This window comes from Platalea leucorodia (genome assembly GCF_965183815.1).
Source record: "Platalea leucorodia genome assembly, chromosome: W".
Lineage (NCBI taxonomy): Eukaryota > Metazoa > Chordata > Aves > Pelecaniformes > Threskiornithidae > Platalea > Platalea leucorodia.
In genome coordinates, this window is record NC_138859.1 from 37,069,957 (window position 1) to 37,087,728 (window position 17,772).

Here is a 17,772-nt window from a genome sequence, read left to right on the forward strand (position 1 = left end):
TAAGGGAACCGACCAGGAAAGGTGCCTTCCTCGATTTGCTGCTTACTGACAGAGAGGGTCTCGCGGGTGACGTGGCGATTGCTGGCTGCCTTGGTCACAGCGACCACGAAGCAGTCAAGTTTAAACTCTATGGTAACAGGAGGAAAACTGCCAGCAGGACCCCCAGAGCCCTGAGCTAGAGAACCATGACTGCGAGAACAACAAACTCCCAACCAACCCCGAACTTGTGTGATATTTGCTGCTCCAGCTGGATCCCTATAAGTCAATGGGGCCCCATGGGATTCATCCGAGGGTACTCAAAGAGCTGGCTGATGTCATAGCGAGACCTCTCTCAATGATTTTTCAATGCTCTTGGGAATCTGGGGAGGTCCCAGTTGACTGGAAGCTGGCAAACATTGTCCCAGTCTTCAAGAAGAGCAACAGGGATGACCCTGGTAACTACAGGCCTGTCAGTCTCACCTCTGTGCCTGGCAAAATTATGGAGAAGATTATTCTGGGAGTTATTGAAAAACACCTGAAAGACAACGCAGTCATTGGTCCCAGCCAGCACGGATTCACGAGGGGAAAGTCCTGCTTAACAAACTTGATTTCTTTCTATGACAAGATTACCCACCTAGTTGACCAAGGGAAGCCAGTCAATGTAATCTTTTTGGATTTCAGTAAAGCCTTTGATACTGTCTCTCACAGTATCCTCCTGGACAAAATGTCCAGCATACAGCTGGATAAACACATAATGCAATGGATGAGCAATTGGCTGATGGGTCGGGCTCAAAGGGTTATAGTAAATGGGGTTACATCAGACTGGCGACCAGTCACTAGCGGGGTTCCGCAGGGATCCATCTTGGGGCCAGTGCTCTTCCATATCTTCATAAATGACTTGGATGCAGGACGCGAAGGTTTGTTATCAAAGTTTGCCGACGACACAAAACTGGGAGGAGCCGTTGACACTCTTGAGGGCAGAGAGGCCCTGCAGAGAGATCTGGACAAATTGGAGAGCTGGGCAATCACCAACCGTATGAAGTTTAACAAGGGCAAGTGCCGGATTTTGCACCTGGGACGTGGCAACCCTGGATGTACATACAGACTGGGGAACGAGAGGCTGGAGAGCAACCCCGCGGAGAGGGATCTGGGGGTTCTGGTTGACGGCAAGTTGAACATGAGCCAACAGTGTGCCCTGGCAGCCAGGAGGGCCAACCGTGTCCTGGGGTGCATCAAGCACTGTATTGCTAGCCGGTCGAGGGAGGTGATTGTCCCGCTCTGCTCTGCGCTGGTGCGGCCTCATCTTGAGGACTGTGTGCAGTTTTGGGCACCACGGTACAAAAAGGATATGAAGCTACTAGAGAGTGTCCAGAGGAGAGCCACGAAGATGGTGAAGGGTTCAGAGGGGAAGCTGAACAAGGAGCAGCTGAAGTCACTTGGTCTGTTCAGCCTGGAGAAGAGGAGACTGAGGGGAGACCTCAGCACAGTCTACAGCTTCCTCACAAGGGAAGCAGGAGGGGGCAGGTACTGATCTCTTCTCCCTGATGACCAATGATAGGACTCGAGGGAATGGCAGGAAGATATGCCGGGGCGTTTTAGGTTGGACATTAGGAAAAGGTTCTTCACCCAAAGGGCGGTGGAGCACTGGAACAAGCTCCCCCCCGGGAGGTAGTCATGGCGCCAAGCCTGACAACATTCAAGAAGCAATTGGACAATGCCCTCAGACATATGGTGTGAATTTTGGGGTTGTCCTATGCAGGGACAGGAGTTGGACTCGATGATCCTTGTGGGTCCCTTCCAACTCGGTACATTCTATGATTCTTTGCTCTGCCAGGTGCATAAAAAGCTGGGAGGGGGCATAGACAGGACAGCTGACCCAGACTGGCCAAAGGGCTATTCCATACCATATGAGGTCATGCTCAGTATATAAACTGGGGGGAGTTGGCTGGGGGGGGGGGGTAGCGATCGCTGCTCAGGATCTGGCTGGGCATCGTTCAGCAGGTGGTGAGGAATTGCATTGTACATCACTTGTTTACTTGTTTGTATATTCTTTTATCATCATTATTATTATGTTACCTTCCTTTTCTGTCCTGTTGTTGCGAATGGGAGAAGGGTGATTTATAATGCTTAAGGAATTGCTGACAGAGGTATTAGCAAAAGTGGTTTTAATATTATGTTGTGAAAGTGTGACTTAACAAAGTTCGATGGCAAGGTTCACTCTATTAATTACTGCATGGAAAACTCATGCAAAGGGAAGTTGAGTTACACTTGTTAAAATGATTTACAGAGAGATTGAAGATGCAGAGAGTAAGGAGGACCTGCCTGTTGAGTTATGAGGTTCAGAAAGGACCCCCTTGCTTTCTAAACTCCTTCCTCAGAGAGGAGTCTAGGTGCGGCCGGATCCAATCCTAGTCCCTGACTTGGTCAACAGTTTGTGTCTAGAGGATTATATATGCAAAGCTTATATAATGTTTCATTAGCATCAATTCAGCATGCAATCAAAGTTACCAAGAAAAAAGGTTATGTGCAATATCAGTTGCTTACCAACGATCTGTTGTCAGAAAAAGGTCTCTCTGCTTCAAGGAGCAGCCTTGAGAGGTGTCTGGGGGTGGGGTGGGTGACCGCCATGCAGCCACACTGCCTAGCAGGGAGAGCTACAAAAAAAAAAAAATGCTCACTTAGGCTGTCATATTTATAGGATAAAGTGGTTGACTTGTAGTCAAAATAAGAGAGAGAGTAAAGGTATGCAGGAGACTCCTTGTACCCACAGCTTGCTTTGTTCCTTGATAAAGGAGTTGCTCTTTTCTTTTGTGGGTTTTCAGAAAATAGATTGAAACTAGAGGCTACAACTCAGTCCTTTATCTCTTTTGGAGCCTGCACCAAGCCACTGCCAGTCTGTTCAAGGGGTTGAGCCTATTAAATTGTCTTTATGTCAACCTGTGAGTTTTGCCTTTTTTTTTTTTTTTTTTTTTTTTTTTCCTTCTGATTCTCTCCCCCATCCCACTGTGGGGGGAGTGAGCAAACGGCTGTCTGGTGTTTAGCTGCCTGCTGGGTTAAACCATGACACAATCAAAGACAGATTTTCAAATCAGTGAAAATTAATTTCCTCAAATGTTCATAGTGTGCTACCAGTGCATCAGAATGCTCTGGGAAGTCAGTTTGACAAAACAAATGTAGATATGCATGCCCAACTGGTCAGCAACAGCATATTTGGTTGTTAGTGTTTGTAACTGTTTTATGTTGATAATGTGTAGTAAGTTGGGGAACTCCAGTTTTGTGGTGATTGCTCATGTAAGTATTTTGTTTTGGTCAGAAATCTTGTGCTTAAAAAAATAAAGCATTGAGGTCTCAAATCTAGAAAACTTTGATAGAAGCTGTTGATAATTAATCAAAACATATTGTTCATCATGGTAATTAAAAAAAAATCCGTGTCTCTTCTGGGTGTCTGTACATATGTGCTTGTTGCTGTGCAGTGAGCAAGAATTCCAAACCTTGGAAACTTAAACTTTTTCAGATCATCAAGAATACTTACATATGGGGAAGGAGGAGAAAGTTTAGATTTTTTTTTTTCTTTTTTTTTATGGTGATTAACTTTGTAGTTGTTTGTAGGTGAGATTTAAAATGTAATTGAATTACTGCATTTTACAACTGAATCCCCTTCTCCAAATTGATTGTGTAACTGACTGGATTGTTATTTTTGGAAGTTCAGTAGGTTTAAATACATGCTCCTCTGTCAAAGTTTCAGGTGACTGCTACTACTTTGTTTCATATTTTCATAAGAAAATTCTTTTTGCTTGGAAAGTGTTGCTGTGAAGGAGAAATAAAAACATCTGCCTCAGCAGTAAGTGCTTATAGTCATGGTAACTTGAGAAGGGTGAATTTGTAATCTCCCTTTTTTCCTCTTCTGCCCCTGAATAAAGGTATTACGAAGCAGGAAAGAAATTGCTTCAAGCTTTTGGATTTTGACGAAAACCAATTACAGCATTTGCTCAAATCCAGGATTCTTCTAAATCTAAGTTGACGCTACACATTGAGTATTGATTTAGAGTGGAAAATTAAAATAGTGTGTATCTTAAGGTTAATAATAGGAGGGTGAGGAAGATTGATGGGGGAAGGACTTCCAGGGGAGTCACTGCCATGATATGTTGTGTGTGACTGCTGTTCCAATGCAATTGCCCCAGCACAGGCTCTAAGGAGGAAATCTATGTGGACCCTTGGATTTTGAATCTCCAAAAGACAAGTAAAAATGTGGGTTTGAGTGCAGGAAAATATAATGAAACTTTATGTAGGGAAGAGTTTATCCAAAAGAAATCAGAATGTATTGAGAGAAACTTCTTTAAAAATAATTATAAACAGTAGAACACAATACATTTCATTGCGTGTTATTTGATTGTGGTTTCCAAACTGAAACATCGCTATGCAAAGAACTTTAAACAAAAAAAAAACAAACAACAAAAAAACCCAAACCAAAACAAAAAACAAAAAAAAAAAACCAAAAAAAACCCACACTAGACAAGACCCCATTTTATTTAATGTGAACAAATGTAATTGCTCAGTAAGCATTCAGTTTATTTTTTTTTTTAATGTTTTCATTACAAATATATTTGATTTTGTTGCTTTGTAAATCTCTGGTATTTAGACAGTGTTAGGTGGGTGATTGTAATGTCACCGTGTTCTGACTCTTACCTAAAGAATGTTAAAGGGAGAGGGGAACAGCAGAGAGTATAGGAAGGAATCATCTTTTGCAAGTCTTGAGCCCTTGGGTGTTACTTGTTTCTGTTCCCTGCAACTTTCTGTCACAGTATTCTTAGATGATTTTCTTTTTTAAATATTCATCTGTGGTTTTGCATATAGTTTTTGAGGGGCCATTAAAATGGGGTAATTTTCAGCTAAAGTAAAAAGTCCTGTGCTTTGCACCTTTAGAATGCATATTCATCTGTCTTCAGATATCTTCAAAATTTCGATTATGCTTTTGATTGCTTTCTTTGACAGGGCTACGATAGAGGAGGCATATTCAAGGTCCATGACAAAACTAGCCAAATCAGCAAGCAATTACACACAACTTGGGTAAGTAAGTGTGTATAAGACAGAAATAATTAACTGCATACATGTTAAGAATCAAGTTTGATTCTGAATATTTTATTGATGATGTTGAAAGTAGCATAACTTTGCCACCTTTAAAAATTATTTTTAGTTCTTCAGTTACTATACAGCTATGCAAAATATCATACAGCTATGAAAAAATCAAGACAGTACAGTTCTTTATTTACAGTTTTAAAAAACAAAAAGCCCCAACACCATGGAGGAATTGTCTGTTCCTCTGTTTAAGGTTGAGTTCTTTTCAGACATAATAAAGAATGTGACTTTCTATTCCGTGCTCCCAAGCCGATGGTAATTATTTTGAAGAGAGAACATACAGTCTGCAAATGTGGCAGTGAATTTATTTATTTCTATTATTTCTACTTTCTCAAGTGTTATCTCTGCCCTCAGACATATTAAGAATGAGACTTTTCAATAGATTTATTCCATATTTTAATTAAAATTTTATACGTGGGATACATTTGAAAAAAATGGAATGATTAGTGGATGTTGTTTTCATTAGAAAGATTCAACAGCTCAGACTTCTTAGATGAGGCTAAAGATTATTTTTATTTGTAGTAATCACAGCTAGAAATGTGGAGAGCTTTCATCAGTGGATAATTTGATACCAGTTTTTGCTGCTCTTCAAAGTTTCTGTATCTGCATGTTAGTTTGAACATCAGTGCTTTAAAGGCTATGCATGGTATTGATTTTTCAGCAGTATTGACCTGGAAACTGAGGTAGGAATGTATCTTTAGAATAGCTGGAGAAGTCCATTCAGTATAGAAATCTGGATCTGAGGAATGACCTGTCCCCCACCTTCCTTTACCATATGGTTAATCTTGTGGCTGTAATGATGTAAGACAACTGGAAACTTAACTAGCCAGGTAATTTTTGGTTTCTTTTTGCTATTCAAGTATGCACATAAAAATACTTGTACATGTTAATTTTTTTTTGAGCTGCTCTTGCATCATCTTTAGGAATATAATTTGTCATTATTGTGTGTTGATGATGGAGAAGAATAAGTGAATTTTGCTGTGTTTTACTCAGAGTCAATACAGGTAAAACACTGAAAATACAGGTAGGATTCCAAGTACGTTTGAAACATTTAATAAGAATATAATTTATAGCAATTTTTGGGTTTTTTGTTTGCTTCAGTTTAAGGAACAGAGCTGAAATTCTGTAAACATATCAGTTATACTTCAGCACTATTTAAAAAAAAATTGTAGCCAACTGAAAGGAAAAAAAATCCAGATGAGCATTAATTTTTCTTTTTTCCCTCAATCTAGGACATTTGCACCAGTTTGGGATGTTTTCAAAACCTCAACAGAAAAACTAGCAAGCTGTCACTTGGACCTTGTGCGGAGATTACAAGAGCTAATAAAAGAAGTTCACAAGTATGGAGATGAACAAATCAAAACTTATAAAAAGGTTATTAATTTTTTTTCTTATGTGTGTCCAATGACTTGTTAACGTTAAAATTAAAATGGTTTGGTTTTGACAACTATGTGATATTTGGCAGACTAAAGAAGATGTTTCAGGAACATTGGAAGCAGTGCAAAATATTAGAAGTATCACTCAGGCCTTACAGAAATCAAAGGAAAACTACAATGCAAAGTGTGTCGAACGAGAACGTTTGAAAAAGGAAGGAACAACACAGAGAGAAGTTGATAAGGTAGTTCTGTGACATCTTACTTAAATTCATTGTGTTGTCAATCTGTAACACGTTCACCCTGTATTAGTAAGTGAAATGATCAAAAAGGGCTAAAAGTAGTTGTAGCTATTTCATAATGTGCATGATACTTTGAATGCCTAGTTATGTTTTGTTTACACTTCTTATCTGTTCTAACTGCACTACAGTTCTAGTTCTTTATTTTGTAATTACCTGGATCATATGATAATTTTGTTCAGTGGCTTTTACAGAAATTGCATATAATTGTTTCAGCTTCTATTATGTTTTCAGATGCATTTTCTATGTAAATATGTGAACAGTCAATCCCTTTGTTATTGAATTAAGTAGTAGGAAGTTTTGTGTTGTCCCCTCAAGTGAGACAAAGTAGACCTTGGGCTGCCTCGTCCCCTGAGTCTGAGGACCGCAAGTGCGGGAACAGTGATTTTTCGATTTGTGGGCACTGAAATTGTAAATGATTGGCTGTATTAGCTGTATGTTCATAAGTCCATTGAGCCTGATGGGATTCATCCCAGAGTACTGAAGGAGCTAGCGGATGTTACGGCAGGACCCCTCTCCATCATCTACCAAAGGTCTTGGGAGTCTGGGGAGGTCCCCGCTGACTGGAAGCTAGCCAATGTTATTCCAGTCTACAAGAAGGGCGTGAGGGAAGACCCAGGAAACTACAGACCTGTTAGTCTAACCTCAGTACCTGGAAAAATTATGGGGAAGATTATACTGGGTGCTATTGAAAGGCATTTAAAGGACAGTGCAAGCACCAGGCACAGTCAACATGGGTTCACAAAGGGAAAGTCCTGTCGAACTAATTTGATATCCTTCTATGATAAGGTCACCTGCCTAGTGGATGAAGGGAAGGTGGTGGATGTAGTCTTTCTGGATTTTAGTAAGGCTTTTGATACTGTCCCTCACAGCATCCTTCTGGACAAGTTGTCCAACTGTGGGATGAGCAGGTACATGGTGCACTGGGTGAAGAACTGGCTGAACAGCAGGGCTCACTGTTGTAGTGAATGGGGCTACATCTGGCTGGCGACCAGTCACCAGCGGTGTTCCTCAGGGCTCAATCCTAGGGCCAATTCTGTTCAATATTTTTATCAATGATCTGGAGGCAGGAGTTGAATGCACCATTAGCAAGTTTGCTGATGATACCAAACCGGGAGGTGCTGTTGACTGTCTTGAGGGACAAGAGGCCTTGCAGAGGGATCTAGATAGACTGGAGCATTGGGCAATCATCAGTGGCATGAAATTTAACAAGTCCAACACCTGGGATGGAGTAACACCAGGCACAAGTATAGACTGGGAGAGGAGTGGCTGGAGAGCAGCCCTGCAGAAAGGGATCTAGGGGTGCTGATTGACACAGCAGGCTCAATAGGAGTCAGCAGTGTGCCCTGGCAGCCAAGAGGGCAAACCGCATCCTGGGGTGCATCAAACACAGTATAACCAGCAGGTCAAAAGAGGTGATGGTCCTGCTGTATTCAGCGTTGGTGCGGCCTCGCCTAGAGTACTGTGTGCAGTTCTGGGCCCCACCATTTAAGAAGGATGTGAAGGTCCTTGAATGCGTCCAGAGGAGGGCAGCAAAGCCGGTGAAAGGGCTGGAAGGCATGTCCTATGAGGAGCAGCTAAGGACTCTGGGTTTGTCTAGTTTGGAGAAAAGGAGGCTGAGGGGAGACCTCATTGCTCATATCTACAGCTTCCTGAGGAGGGCAAGTGGAGAGGGAGGTGCTGATCTCTTCTCCCTGGGATCCAGTGACAGGGCGCATGGGAATGGTTCAAAGCTGTGTCAGGGGAGGTTCAGACTGGACATTAGGAAGCATTTCTTTACCAAGAGGGTGGTTAAACACTGGAACAGGCTTCCTTAGAGAGGTGGTCAATGCCCCAAGCCTGTCAGTGTTTAAGAGGCATTTGGACAATGCCCTTAATAACATGCTTTGACTTTTGGTCAGCCCTGAAGTGGTCAGGCAGTTGGACTAGATGGTCATTGTAGGTCCCTTCCAACTGACATTCTGTTCTCTTGTATTGGGGAGCCCAGAACTGGACACAGTACTCCAGGTGTGGCCTCAGTAGTGCTGAGTAGAGGGGAAAGATCACCTCCCTCGACCTGGTGGCAACCCTGTGACTTTTTCTGGTTTTCAGGAAACAAAGCAGTAGAGGAAAGAGGTCGTTTCCCTATCTCTAATGATGTCTTCTCTTTTTAAATCTCGATACCTCTGCCTATTTCCATTTCAATTATCTGATTTGTGTAGGGCTCTGTTCTTGTTAGAATGGTCTTAGTGCCTTTTGTGCTGCTGTCTTGGTGGAGCAGATAGAGTTGGTTATTTTCTTGTCACTGATGATGAAAGTGATCCTGTTGACCATGTTCTGATTGTTTTATCTTTAATATAAATTTAGCTTTTTTCTAGCTTCTGCCTCAAATGACAGTCAGTGTTGAGTTCTAGACATGAATCAGAAGTATTTTGGATGGCAGATGTTTTCCTGCCAGTTCATTCAAAGTATAGTTTCTTCTGAATTCTTGTAAATTGAAATTTTTCAGTAGGAAAAGTTGACTTGATGCAAGTCTTGCTTTTAAGATGTAACTTTGCATTCCCTTGTCCAGTTAGAAACAAAAAAAATCTTCAGTCTGACTAATGTCTACATGCAGAAGGGAGAAAGAGGAAGCACTATAGGCTGAAGGCCATTTTTTTTTTTTTACTGTTTTATGCATCTTCCTTAGATACTTTTGTTTGAACTATTAGGCTATAGTTGAATGCTCAGCTAATACTTCAAAAACGTTTCCAGTGGGAGCCAGTAACTGTGACCGTCACATCTCTTTAGTCATGTCTTTATTCGAATTTATACTTGTAATTTCAGAAATGGTGACAAAGATTGTATTAATTTGTTTTTCCTTTGGCAGAGAATAGGTTTATTACTTTTAGCATAACATGAAAAATGTTTTTAGCAAAATCAGAATAGCTGCTTTATCAGAAAGCAGGGGATCTGCACCAATATGCTAAGAGCTTATCACAAAGCCATATATTTGGAGAAATGCTTTATTGAAGAATCTGAGGAGGTATCTGAGAGCTTGCAGTTTTCATTGAAGCTGTAAGTTAGTGTTAACTTGTGTAATAATTTCCTATTGTTCACTGATATGTTAACTTCTCAATAGTGACTTAACAAAAAAAAATTTCTTGACTGATACTTATTCTTTTAGTTACTGTAAATCTGCTAAATAGAGTTCTAGCAATTGCTGCACCTGAGAATAGACACATAGTGTTTTCAGAAGAGATTACTAGTTAATCATACAATGTTTGTGTGCTTTATTATTTTGTCTGTCTTGCTGATGAGTTTTTTGTAGATGCTTCAGCACATAACACAATTCTGCTCATGGTTAAACATGATTACAAGAGACAGAGAATGTTTTGTTTGTGTCAAAATCCCATGTATATGCGGTTCAATTATGTAATGCTTCACAAAAAGACTTAATAAAATAAGTCTTTTAACTTGACATTTCCTTCCTTTTCAATGATTAAGTTTGGAATCATCTTATTGCAAAAGCAACCTTAATTCTTTTTAAAACCAGGTGTTCATAGAGCACCTTTTACTTTTGGTATAGTAAATGGTGTTTGGGAATTCCCCTATGTGAATGTGCAAAAGTGAGAATCATGAAGTAAAATTCAGAGCAAGTAACTGATGGGTTTGATACATCCTGTCATGCCATCCTTAATGCCTGAAGGATCCATATTCTTCATACAATGAAGTATTTTCAGGCTTTGTTATGCTGGGTTTAGAGGACTACATGAGCAAGATCTGCTTAAGCTTTCTCTGTAACTGGAAAAATGGAACTGTAGCTTTGATTCCTCTTCCTTTGAAGTCCTGGTTGATGTTTCCCCAGGTGAACAAGTCCTAATGCTATACTGTTACTCATGATTTTCAGTTATTTTTCTCTTGGAAATCGCAGAATATAACTATATCTTTCCGGAGGGCATCTTTTCTATTAATTTGTTTGAAAGTTGTAGATAGTGGTCAGCTTTACAAGTCATTGCAAGTGAGAAATAGTTTTCATTTTTACTGTGGGACAGATGAAATTCATTTGAAAGAGGGGAGGAAAGCTATTCGGATCTAGAACAAATAGTAAATATACAACTGTCTTTACTTATGTCATTAATAATTCAGAAATACTTTTGAGTTACAACTGATGAGAAATTTCAATGAGATAAAGTAGGCATGTTGAACACAAGCTAGAAAAAAGCTGATGTTCAAGGCAAATAATTTTTATTTTAATTGGCTTTTAACTTGGAAATAGCAAGAATATCAAAGATTTTCAAAACTTCATCTCATGTTTGTCATGCTGTAAACTTTGAAAATAACTTTTTATCTACCAAAAACAATCAATCATTCAGTTTTGTTGTCCATGTAATATTGGGATTCTCCTGTATTTCTTTTTGTCTTTTAAGACTATTAAGCCCACAAAAAGAACATTTTGGTTTATTAGCAACAACTAATGAAACAAATCAATAAATTATAAAGCCAAAAAGGACTATTATAAACAACTCTGAGCAGCATAAATCTGGCCATCCGTATGTTCTGCATTAACTTCACTTTCAAATATCTCTTAATCTTAAAATTTCCATTGATTTAACACCTGTAGTTTTGAATGTGTTTTCCCTTATATTTTTTCCTTCGCTTCTAACAGAGAACTGTGCCACCTTTTTTTACCATTAACTTTCAGAATTGCGTTAATAACTGTTTGCTCTGTATTCCAACCCTGCTTTCTTCCTGTTTTTCTGTTACAGATCTAAATATTTGACATGAGCTAATTAGTTGCCTTCAGCAATACAAATTTTAAAATATTTATTTCAAAACAAGTATAAGTTAGTCATTGCTGATATGGGGAAGGGATTTAAATGAGGTAATTGCTTTGTTACCTTTTTATGTGGTTATATATATACCTTTAAATAGAAATCTGTAATGGCTTGAAGCAGAGTTATTTGGTGGTGAAATTGTTATGACACTTCACTGTTTTGATATGCCCCTGAATATTTTTATAGGTCATCCTAGGCTTTCTTTTAATAGTAACTTTAAAAGCCTTGGATCAGACTGGATGTGTGACATTTGATGCCTTTTTTTTTTTTTTTTTTTGTACTAATCTATAGGCAGCAGTTAAATCAAAAAAAGCTACAGATACCTATAAACTATATGTGGAGAAATATGCTGTGGTTAAATCTGTTTTTGAACAGAAAATGACAGAAACTGCACAGGTAAGTGTTATATTAAATGAGTTACCTTTAAAATAGATTAATATGTTCTATTTTATCTCTATGAAGATATCTGAAATCAAAGCTTTTGAAAAATTGGTTCAAGATAGAATGATCTCCATTGGAAATTGATATGAACAATAATGTCAGAAGTAATATGTTTGAAGGGCAAACATTGATCATGTATGCTGTGATGGCAGTGTTTTTGAATGACACAGTTAAACACTAGCACTCTAGAAAGACTTTTTGAAGAAATTTTTAGGAAGAAAACAAAATGAACTTTTGGAAGTATTGTAGATGCATTGTTATCGTGCGGGAAATCCTGTGAATTGCTGGATAGCCAGAACTCATTCATAGGAGTTTTAAAACTGGGATCCATCATGGTTTTTTCATTATCATTCTGGCAAAACACTTCAGTAACAGCTTGTTAAAGTGTCATTCCAGGGTTTATCTGAGGTGGTCAAAAGCCCCTACATATATTCAAATTTTGTTTTCTTTTTTTTAAGATGTTTTAATCTGTATTTCAGAGGATATTAAGTTCTCTGTATGATTATACATGCTGCTGCTTGTTATGTTTTAAAGTTTCTTTTTCAAATGTTGATAGCAGACTTTTCCACTGCCCCAGATTTCAAAAAGCAAACCTCACTGTTTCTGCTTTTAGTAGTAATATTTAGTTGAGGACTGGTTGGCATATTTATTTGTATATGTTTCTTGGTTTAGTAAAGCTTTTACAAGATAGGTATTTTCTTTTTGGTTGAAGAGTCTTTGCTCTCTTCCTTAGTTTCAAAGATTAATTTTTAGGCATAGATGGAATTATTAGGGAGATTCAGTCATACTTGTATTATTAATGTAGAAGTGGAAAAGTGTTAGGGTTTTCCTTAACTCCTTGGAAATTAAAATTTTACAATATGGGGATTATGTAGGCTGACATGTAAAAAGCTGCCCTGTCCTAAACTATAAACTGCTTTTCTACTTTGAAAACTTCATTAGAACTTGATCTAGTTCATCTCTGAATAGATACTCAACACAGCTGTTACAGAAAGCGTACCAAATATATCGCATACTAGAACTCTTCCCTCCCACCCACCCCCTCCAGTCCAGGCATTTGTGACGAGGAAGTACTCAGGCATGCTACTGCAAAATTCTGCCTTTAATGTGACTGTTACTTTAAGAGTCTTGACATCCTTTTGTTGAAAAGTTCACAGTAGGCATCTTTTTGTGCAAGTATCCTAACTAGGTTCTGGTTGGAGGAGCTATACTCCCTATGCTTTTCTTTTCAGTTTGAGTTAAATTTAGTTAAGTACATTATTTTTCTCTCATTTTAAAAATATATGTGACTCTTTAAATGCTTTTTTGTTGTTGTGTAGTGTAAGACAGTGATGATTGCAGTTATTCAGTGGTATAAAAAGGCTTTATTTAAAAAAAAAATCACCAAGAAAATTAATGGGTACCATGGTCTGGGTTATAAGGCCTGTTGTACTTCTCTCTGGTGTGTGAAGCTGTATTTTCAATATATGTTTTAAATTAGTATTGTCAAAACCAGCAGTTCTCTTTCCATGTTTCTTCCTTTGTCAAGTATTTGTTCGAGGAACTACCTTGTAGAACTAATCCAACTAAAACTAATGTATTAAGGAAGGTTGGCTTTAACCTAGAAGAGACCTGGGGTCTGGTTTATTGAGAGATCACACAAGCATTTGTGTTGGCACAAAGGAAGAGGCAATGTGGTACTAAGGGTAGAGACTTGTGTCTTTAAGCTGACTTAGTGTGTGACACCTGGCCTGGGCTTACTTTAATATGTGTCCACCTTATACATTTACATCTGTTGCCTTAGCAGTTTGTCTCTCTCACTGTAACTTAAAATATTTGTGTATCAGTTACCCCTAGGCAATTTGATTGGGATTGGCATTGGCATGTGTGATTCCAATCACTTGAGAATTTTGGGACTAGGCAACATTTTTAAACTTAAATGTATCTTAAAACAATTCTTAGAAACAAGTATAATAGTAACAAAAGAATCTTTACCATTGAAGTGTAACGTTCCTCCTGGAGAGTTTCCACAAATAAGGTGGAAGCAAACTGACATGTAAACACATACTGCTGTTACCCAAAATGGTAACTTTTCTGTAGTGTTCTTGTTAATGTAACTGTTGCAGTTGCTCAGTAAATGTTCCATCATTGTGTGGTATGTATAAATTATAGTGCAAACTGACTTTTGCTGTAGACCCCACCTTTTGATACAAAGAAATCAAGTAATACCAGAAAAATACTGAACTGTTCCGTTGATTTGTTTCAACCCATATACAAGTGTGGCTCTTCTTCAATTATTCTAGATAGATCCAGATGTTCCTGCCCTGTTTGTTACTTACCTTGCTCTGGAAGTTACTGAACCCCCACTGAAATAGATCCTGTGAATGCTTCTGAACCACTTCAGAGCAAGTTCAGTCAGGTTGCTTTAAATCTTTATTTAGTCTCACAAAAGCTGTCTGTTGTTTATTCCTTACCTTACAGGAAAGAGACTGTGTTTATAGCAGTTGACTTATTGCTCTCTGAAACAATAAGAAAAAATTTAACAAATATGACTTTAATAAACTGGCCTTGCTAAAATTGCACTGCAAACTTGTCTCCAATGATCAAGAAAGCTGTGAGTAATGAAAAGGAGTTCTTGTTTAGAACTGACAGAAGATAAACATGAGTATTTGAAATGGATTTTGTCAGTGAATTAATGAAAGAAAATGTAGGGGCTTTCAGCAAGCAAATTAGCTGGGCTTTTCATAATGTCTTAAAAAAACTTCATTTGAACAATTCACTACAACAAAAGAATGAAAAACGTAACAGTTTATTTTGTATCTAGAGACAGAATATGAAGATGCTTTTTGTTCAGCTTTATTTGTGTTATTAGGTATGCATTAGTTACTTAAACTGGGCTGAGATAGAGGAAAAAAAAAATTTACTGTACCAGATGTTATAGCTGGGAAAATGTGACCATGCTTTTCAGCTATTTGTTTTGTTTTCAATACAAAATGATACAAATTTATCTCTCACTACAAACCATGCTTGCATAAATAACCTTAGTTCCTTAACTGCAACAGCTCCTTTACTCAAAATTTAAATTTTCACTTAATGTGACAATGGACATCTGGAAACTCTAATACCTTCCACAGCTATCCATATTGAAAATGAAAATTGGAATTCTGCCAGTATAAGTCCTGTCTGTGGAATTTGTTTTAAGTATAATGGTGTAGCTGCATCTGCAGTTTGATTCCAGGCGGGCTACTTTAAAGATGATGCGGTAGGGAAAATAACACTCATGAATATGTGGAAGCCCACTTCTGAATCAATCGCATCCTAGATTATTCTAATTTGGAGTACATTTCACTTGAAATATACTAATTCTGAAGACAAAATAAACGAGCAGTGTGACCATTCTCAGCTGTTTCAGTGCAAAAACAGTTGGCTTAACTTAAATCTGTCTTAGGCTGTTCAGATAAAATTTTTCTGAGGACGTGAACACCTTGAATTGCTGTGGCTTTATTCTAGGTAATAATGTAGTAATGTCCTCACTTAGCTGTCCTCTTTCCTTAGTTAAACTCCACCAATCCTGTTGCATAAATTTTTACATATTTTTCCTTTTTTGTCATTTACTATCTTACCCGCAGATATCAAAGTGACATGGCTTGTGATACATGATTTTGAGAGGTTGAATTTAGAAACATGATCTTAAATTGCAAGTTATGTTTTTTTCCTGCAGTGAACATGGAAGGGTTTTTTGTGATTAAAGACATTGGAAAATATAATTCACTTTGTTTAGATATTGGATTTCGCTTAAATTCTTCATGTTGAAAGATTTTCTGAGTAAAACTATAGTTGTATTATACAATTGCTATGTACTTTTTAAGAAAACGTCTCATTTGCCAGTTATTCCACCTTTTTAGAAGGCTTTTTTTATAGTCACATAACACAGTTATTGGAATGGATCAAATAGATGAAAGTGCTAAGTTATTCTTTGAAAGTCCTTCTGTCTTAATTAGAACTGAGTGCAGTTGACTGGATAACTTTGCTGTTGAGCAGTCTGCATATGAAGTTCAAGAATGAATAATAATTCTTCATGCTTTAAAACTTACAGGAAAAATGTACATGTTTATAAAAAAGAATAATGCTTACTTAAACTGTGTATGCCAAGTTGGATAGATAAAGATCCTGTTGATGATTTTTCATTTTTAATGTAGCTTAAAATGCTAAGAATTGACTTGCATTTGTTGGATCATTAACATTACAGATTCAGTACATGTTTTCAAAATGGACTGGTCTTTCAAAAGTGAAAGTAAACAATTTGGTTAATGATTATATCTGTGATATGAATTATGTGGTTGTATTATAGTACCTAGATAGCTTTAGTCTTTGATCAGACCCCTTTGCGTTATGTACTGTACAAGGCCAAGGTGGCTTCTACTTCAAAGACTTAAACAATAAACAAGAAATAAGGAAACAATTGAGAGGAGGGGGTTGCTGTCCACTGACATAAGAGACAAAAAAAATTAATCTCTGAATGGCCAGCTGTTTTGATATGCATTATAGAGAAGAGTTTAAAGGAGAATGTTTTGCAGAGTTTTATGGGGAGCTCAAACCAAACACAAAGGAAGTGGCATTGGCATAATCTCAAAAGTTGACTTTGAGTTTAGGTAAAAATTAGGTAGTGGAAACAGGCTGGAAAATAATATTGTGTACAGGTGTTGACACCCTGATAGTGATTGAGAGCAGATATTATAGATGTGGACCATAGATAGCTTTGAAAGCAAAAGAATATAGTTTATGTAATCAGGCAGTCAGTAAAAGAAGTAATGTCATAGAATAGGCTACAGTGGATGACAATACCCTCTGTATTTAAGAGGAAGGCTACTTGAGGGGGAAAAATAAATCATTTTAATCTGCTTGATTGATGGCTAGAGAGGCTGTCGTGGTTTAACCCCAGCCAGCAACTAAGCACCACACAGCCGCTCGCTCACTCCCCCCCGGTGGGATGGGGGAGAGAATCGGAAGAGTAAAAGGGAGAAAACTCATGGGTTGAGATAAAGACAGTTTAATAGGTAAAGCAAAAGCCACGCACACAAGCAAAGCAAAGCAAGGAATTCATTCACTCCTTCCCATCGGCAGGCAGGTGTTCAGCCATCCCCAGGAAACCAGGGCTCCATCACGCGTAATGGTTACTTGGGAAGACAAACGCCATCACGCCCAATGTCCCCCCCTTCCTTCTTCCCCCAGCTTATATACTGAGCATGATGTCATATGGTATGGAATAGCCCTTTGGCCAGTCTGGGACAGCTGTCCTGTCTATGCTCCCTCCCAGCTTCTTGTGCACTGGGCAGAGCATGGGAAGCTGAAAAGTCCTTGACTAGTGTAAACTCTGCTCAGCAACAACCAAAACATCAGTGTGTTATCAACATTATTCTCATCCTAAATCCAAAACACAGCATTCTACCAGCTACTAAGAAGAAAATTAACTCTATCCCAGCTGAAACCAGGACAGAGGCATATAAGTATGGCAATAGAAAGATTGAGAGTTTAGAAGTTAAGAGATATTTGACTTTTCTGTATGGAATTGTACTTGTTTGTGAATCAGAGTACCAGGAGGTGTGAAATGTGGAGAGATGGTCTTCAGAGAACCCTGCAAAAATTGGAGAGAGGATTAGGTGGTGCTCCAAAGTTTGGACAGTTACAGAAGTAGGAAGAGAACTAGGACAGCAGGAGTAAACACAGATTTCAAGATGACTATGGTTGACTGTTGGGGAGGATGAGGAC

At 38.3% G+C, this 17,772-nt stretch overlaps 1 protein-coding gene across 1 annotated transcript in view; it reads left to right on the forward strand.

Annotated features, from left to right (window-relative positions):
• The window catches only part of LOC309601828 (F-BAR domain only protein 2-like), a 108,625-nt gene that overhangs the window by 12,549 nt on the left and 78,304 nt on the right, over positions 1–17,772 (forward strand). Inside the window, exons 3-6 of the mRNA XM_082335003.1 lie at positions 4,972–5,046; positions 6,348–6,489; positions 6,581–6,733; positions 11,875–11,979. Coding sequence (XP_082191129.1) covers positions 4,972–5,046; positions 6,348–6,489; positions 6,581–6,733; positions 11,875–11,979 — 475 coding nt within the window. The remainder of the gene's footprint in view (positions 1–4,971; positions 5,047–6,347; positions 6,490–6,580; positions 6,734–11,874; positions 11,980–17,772) is intronic.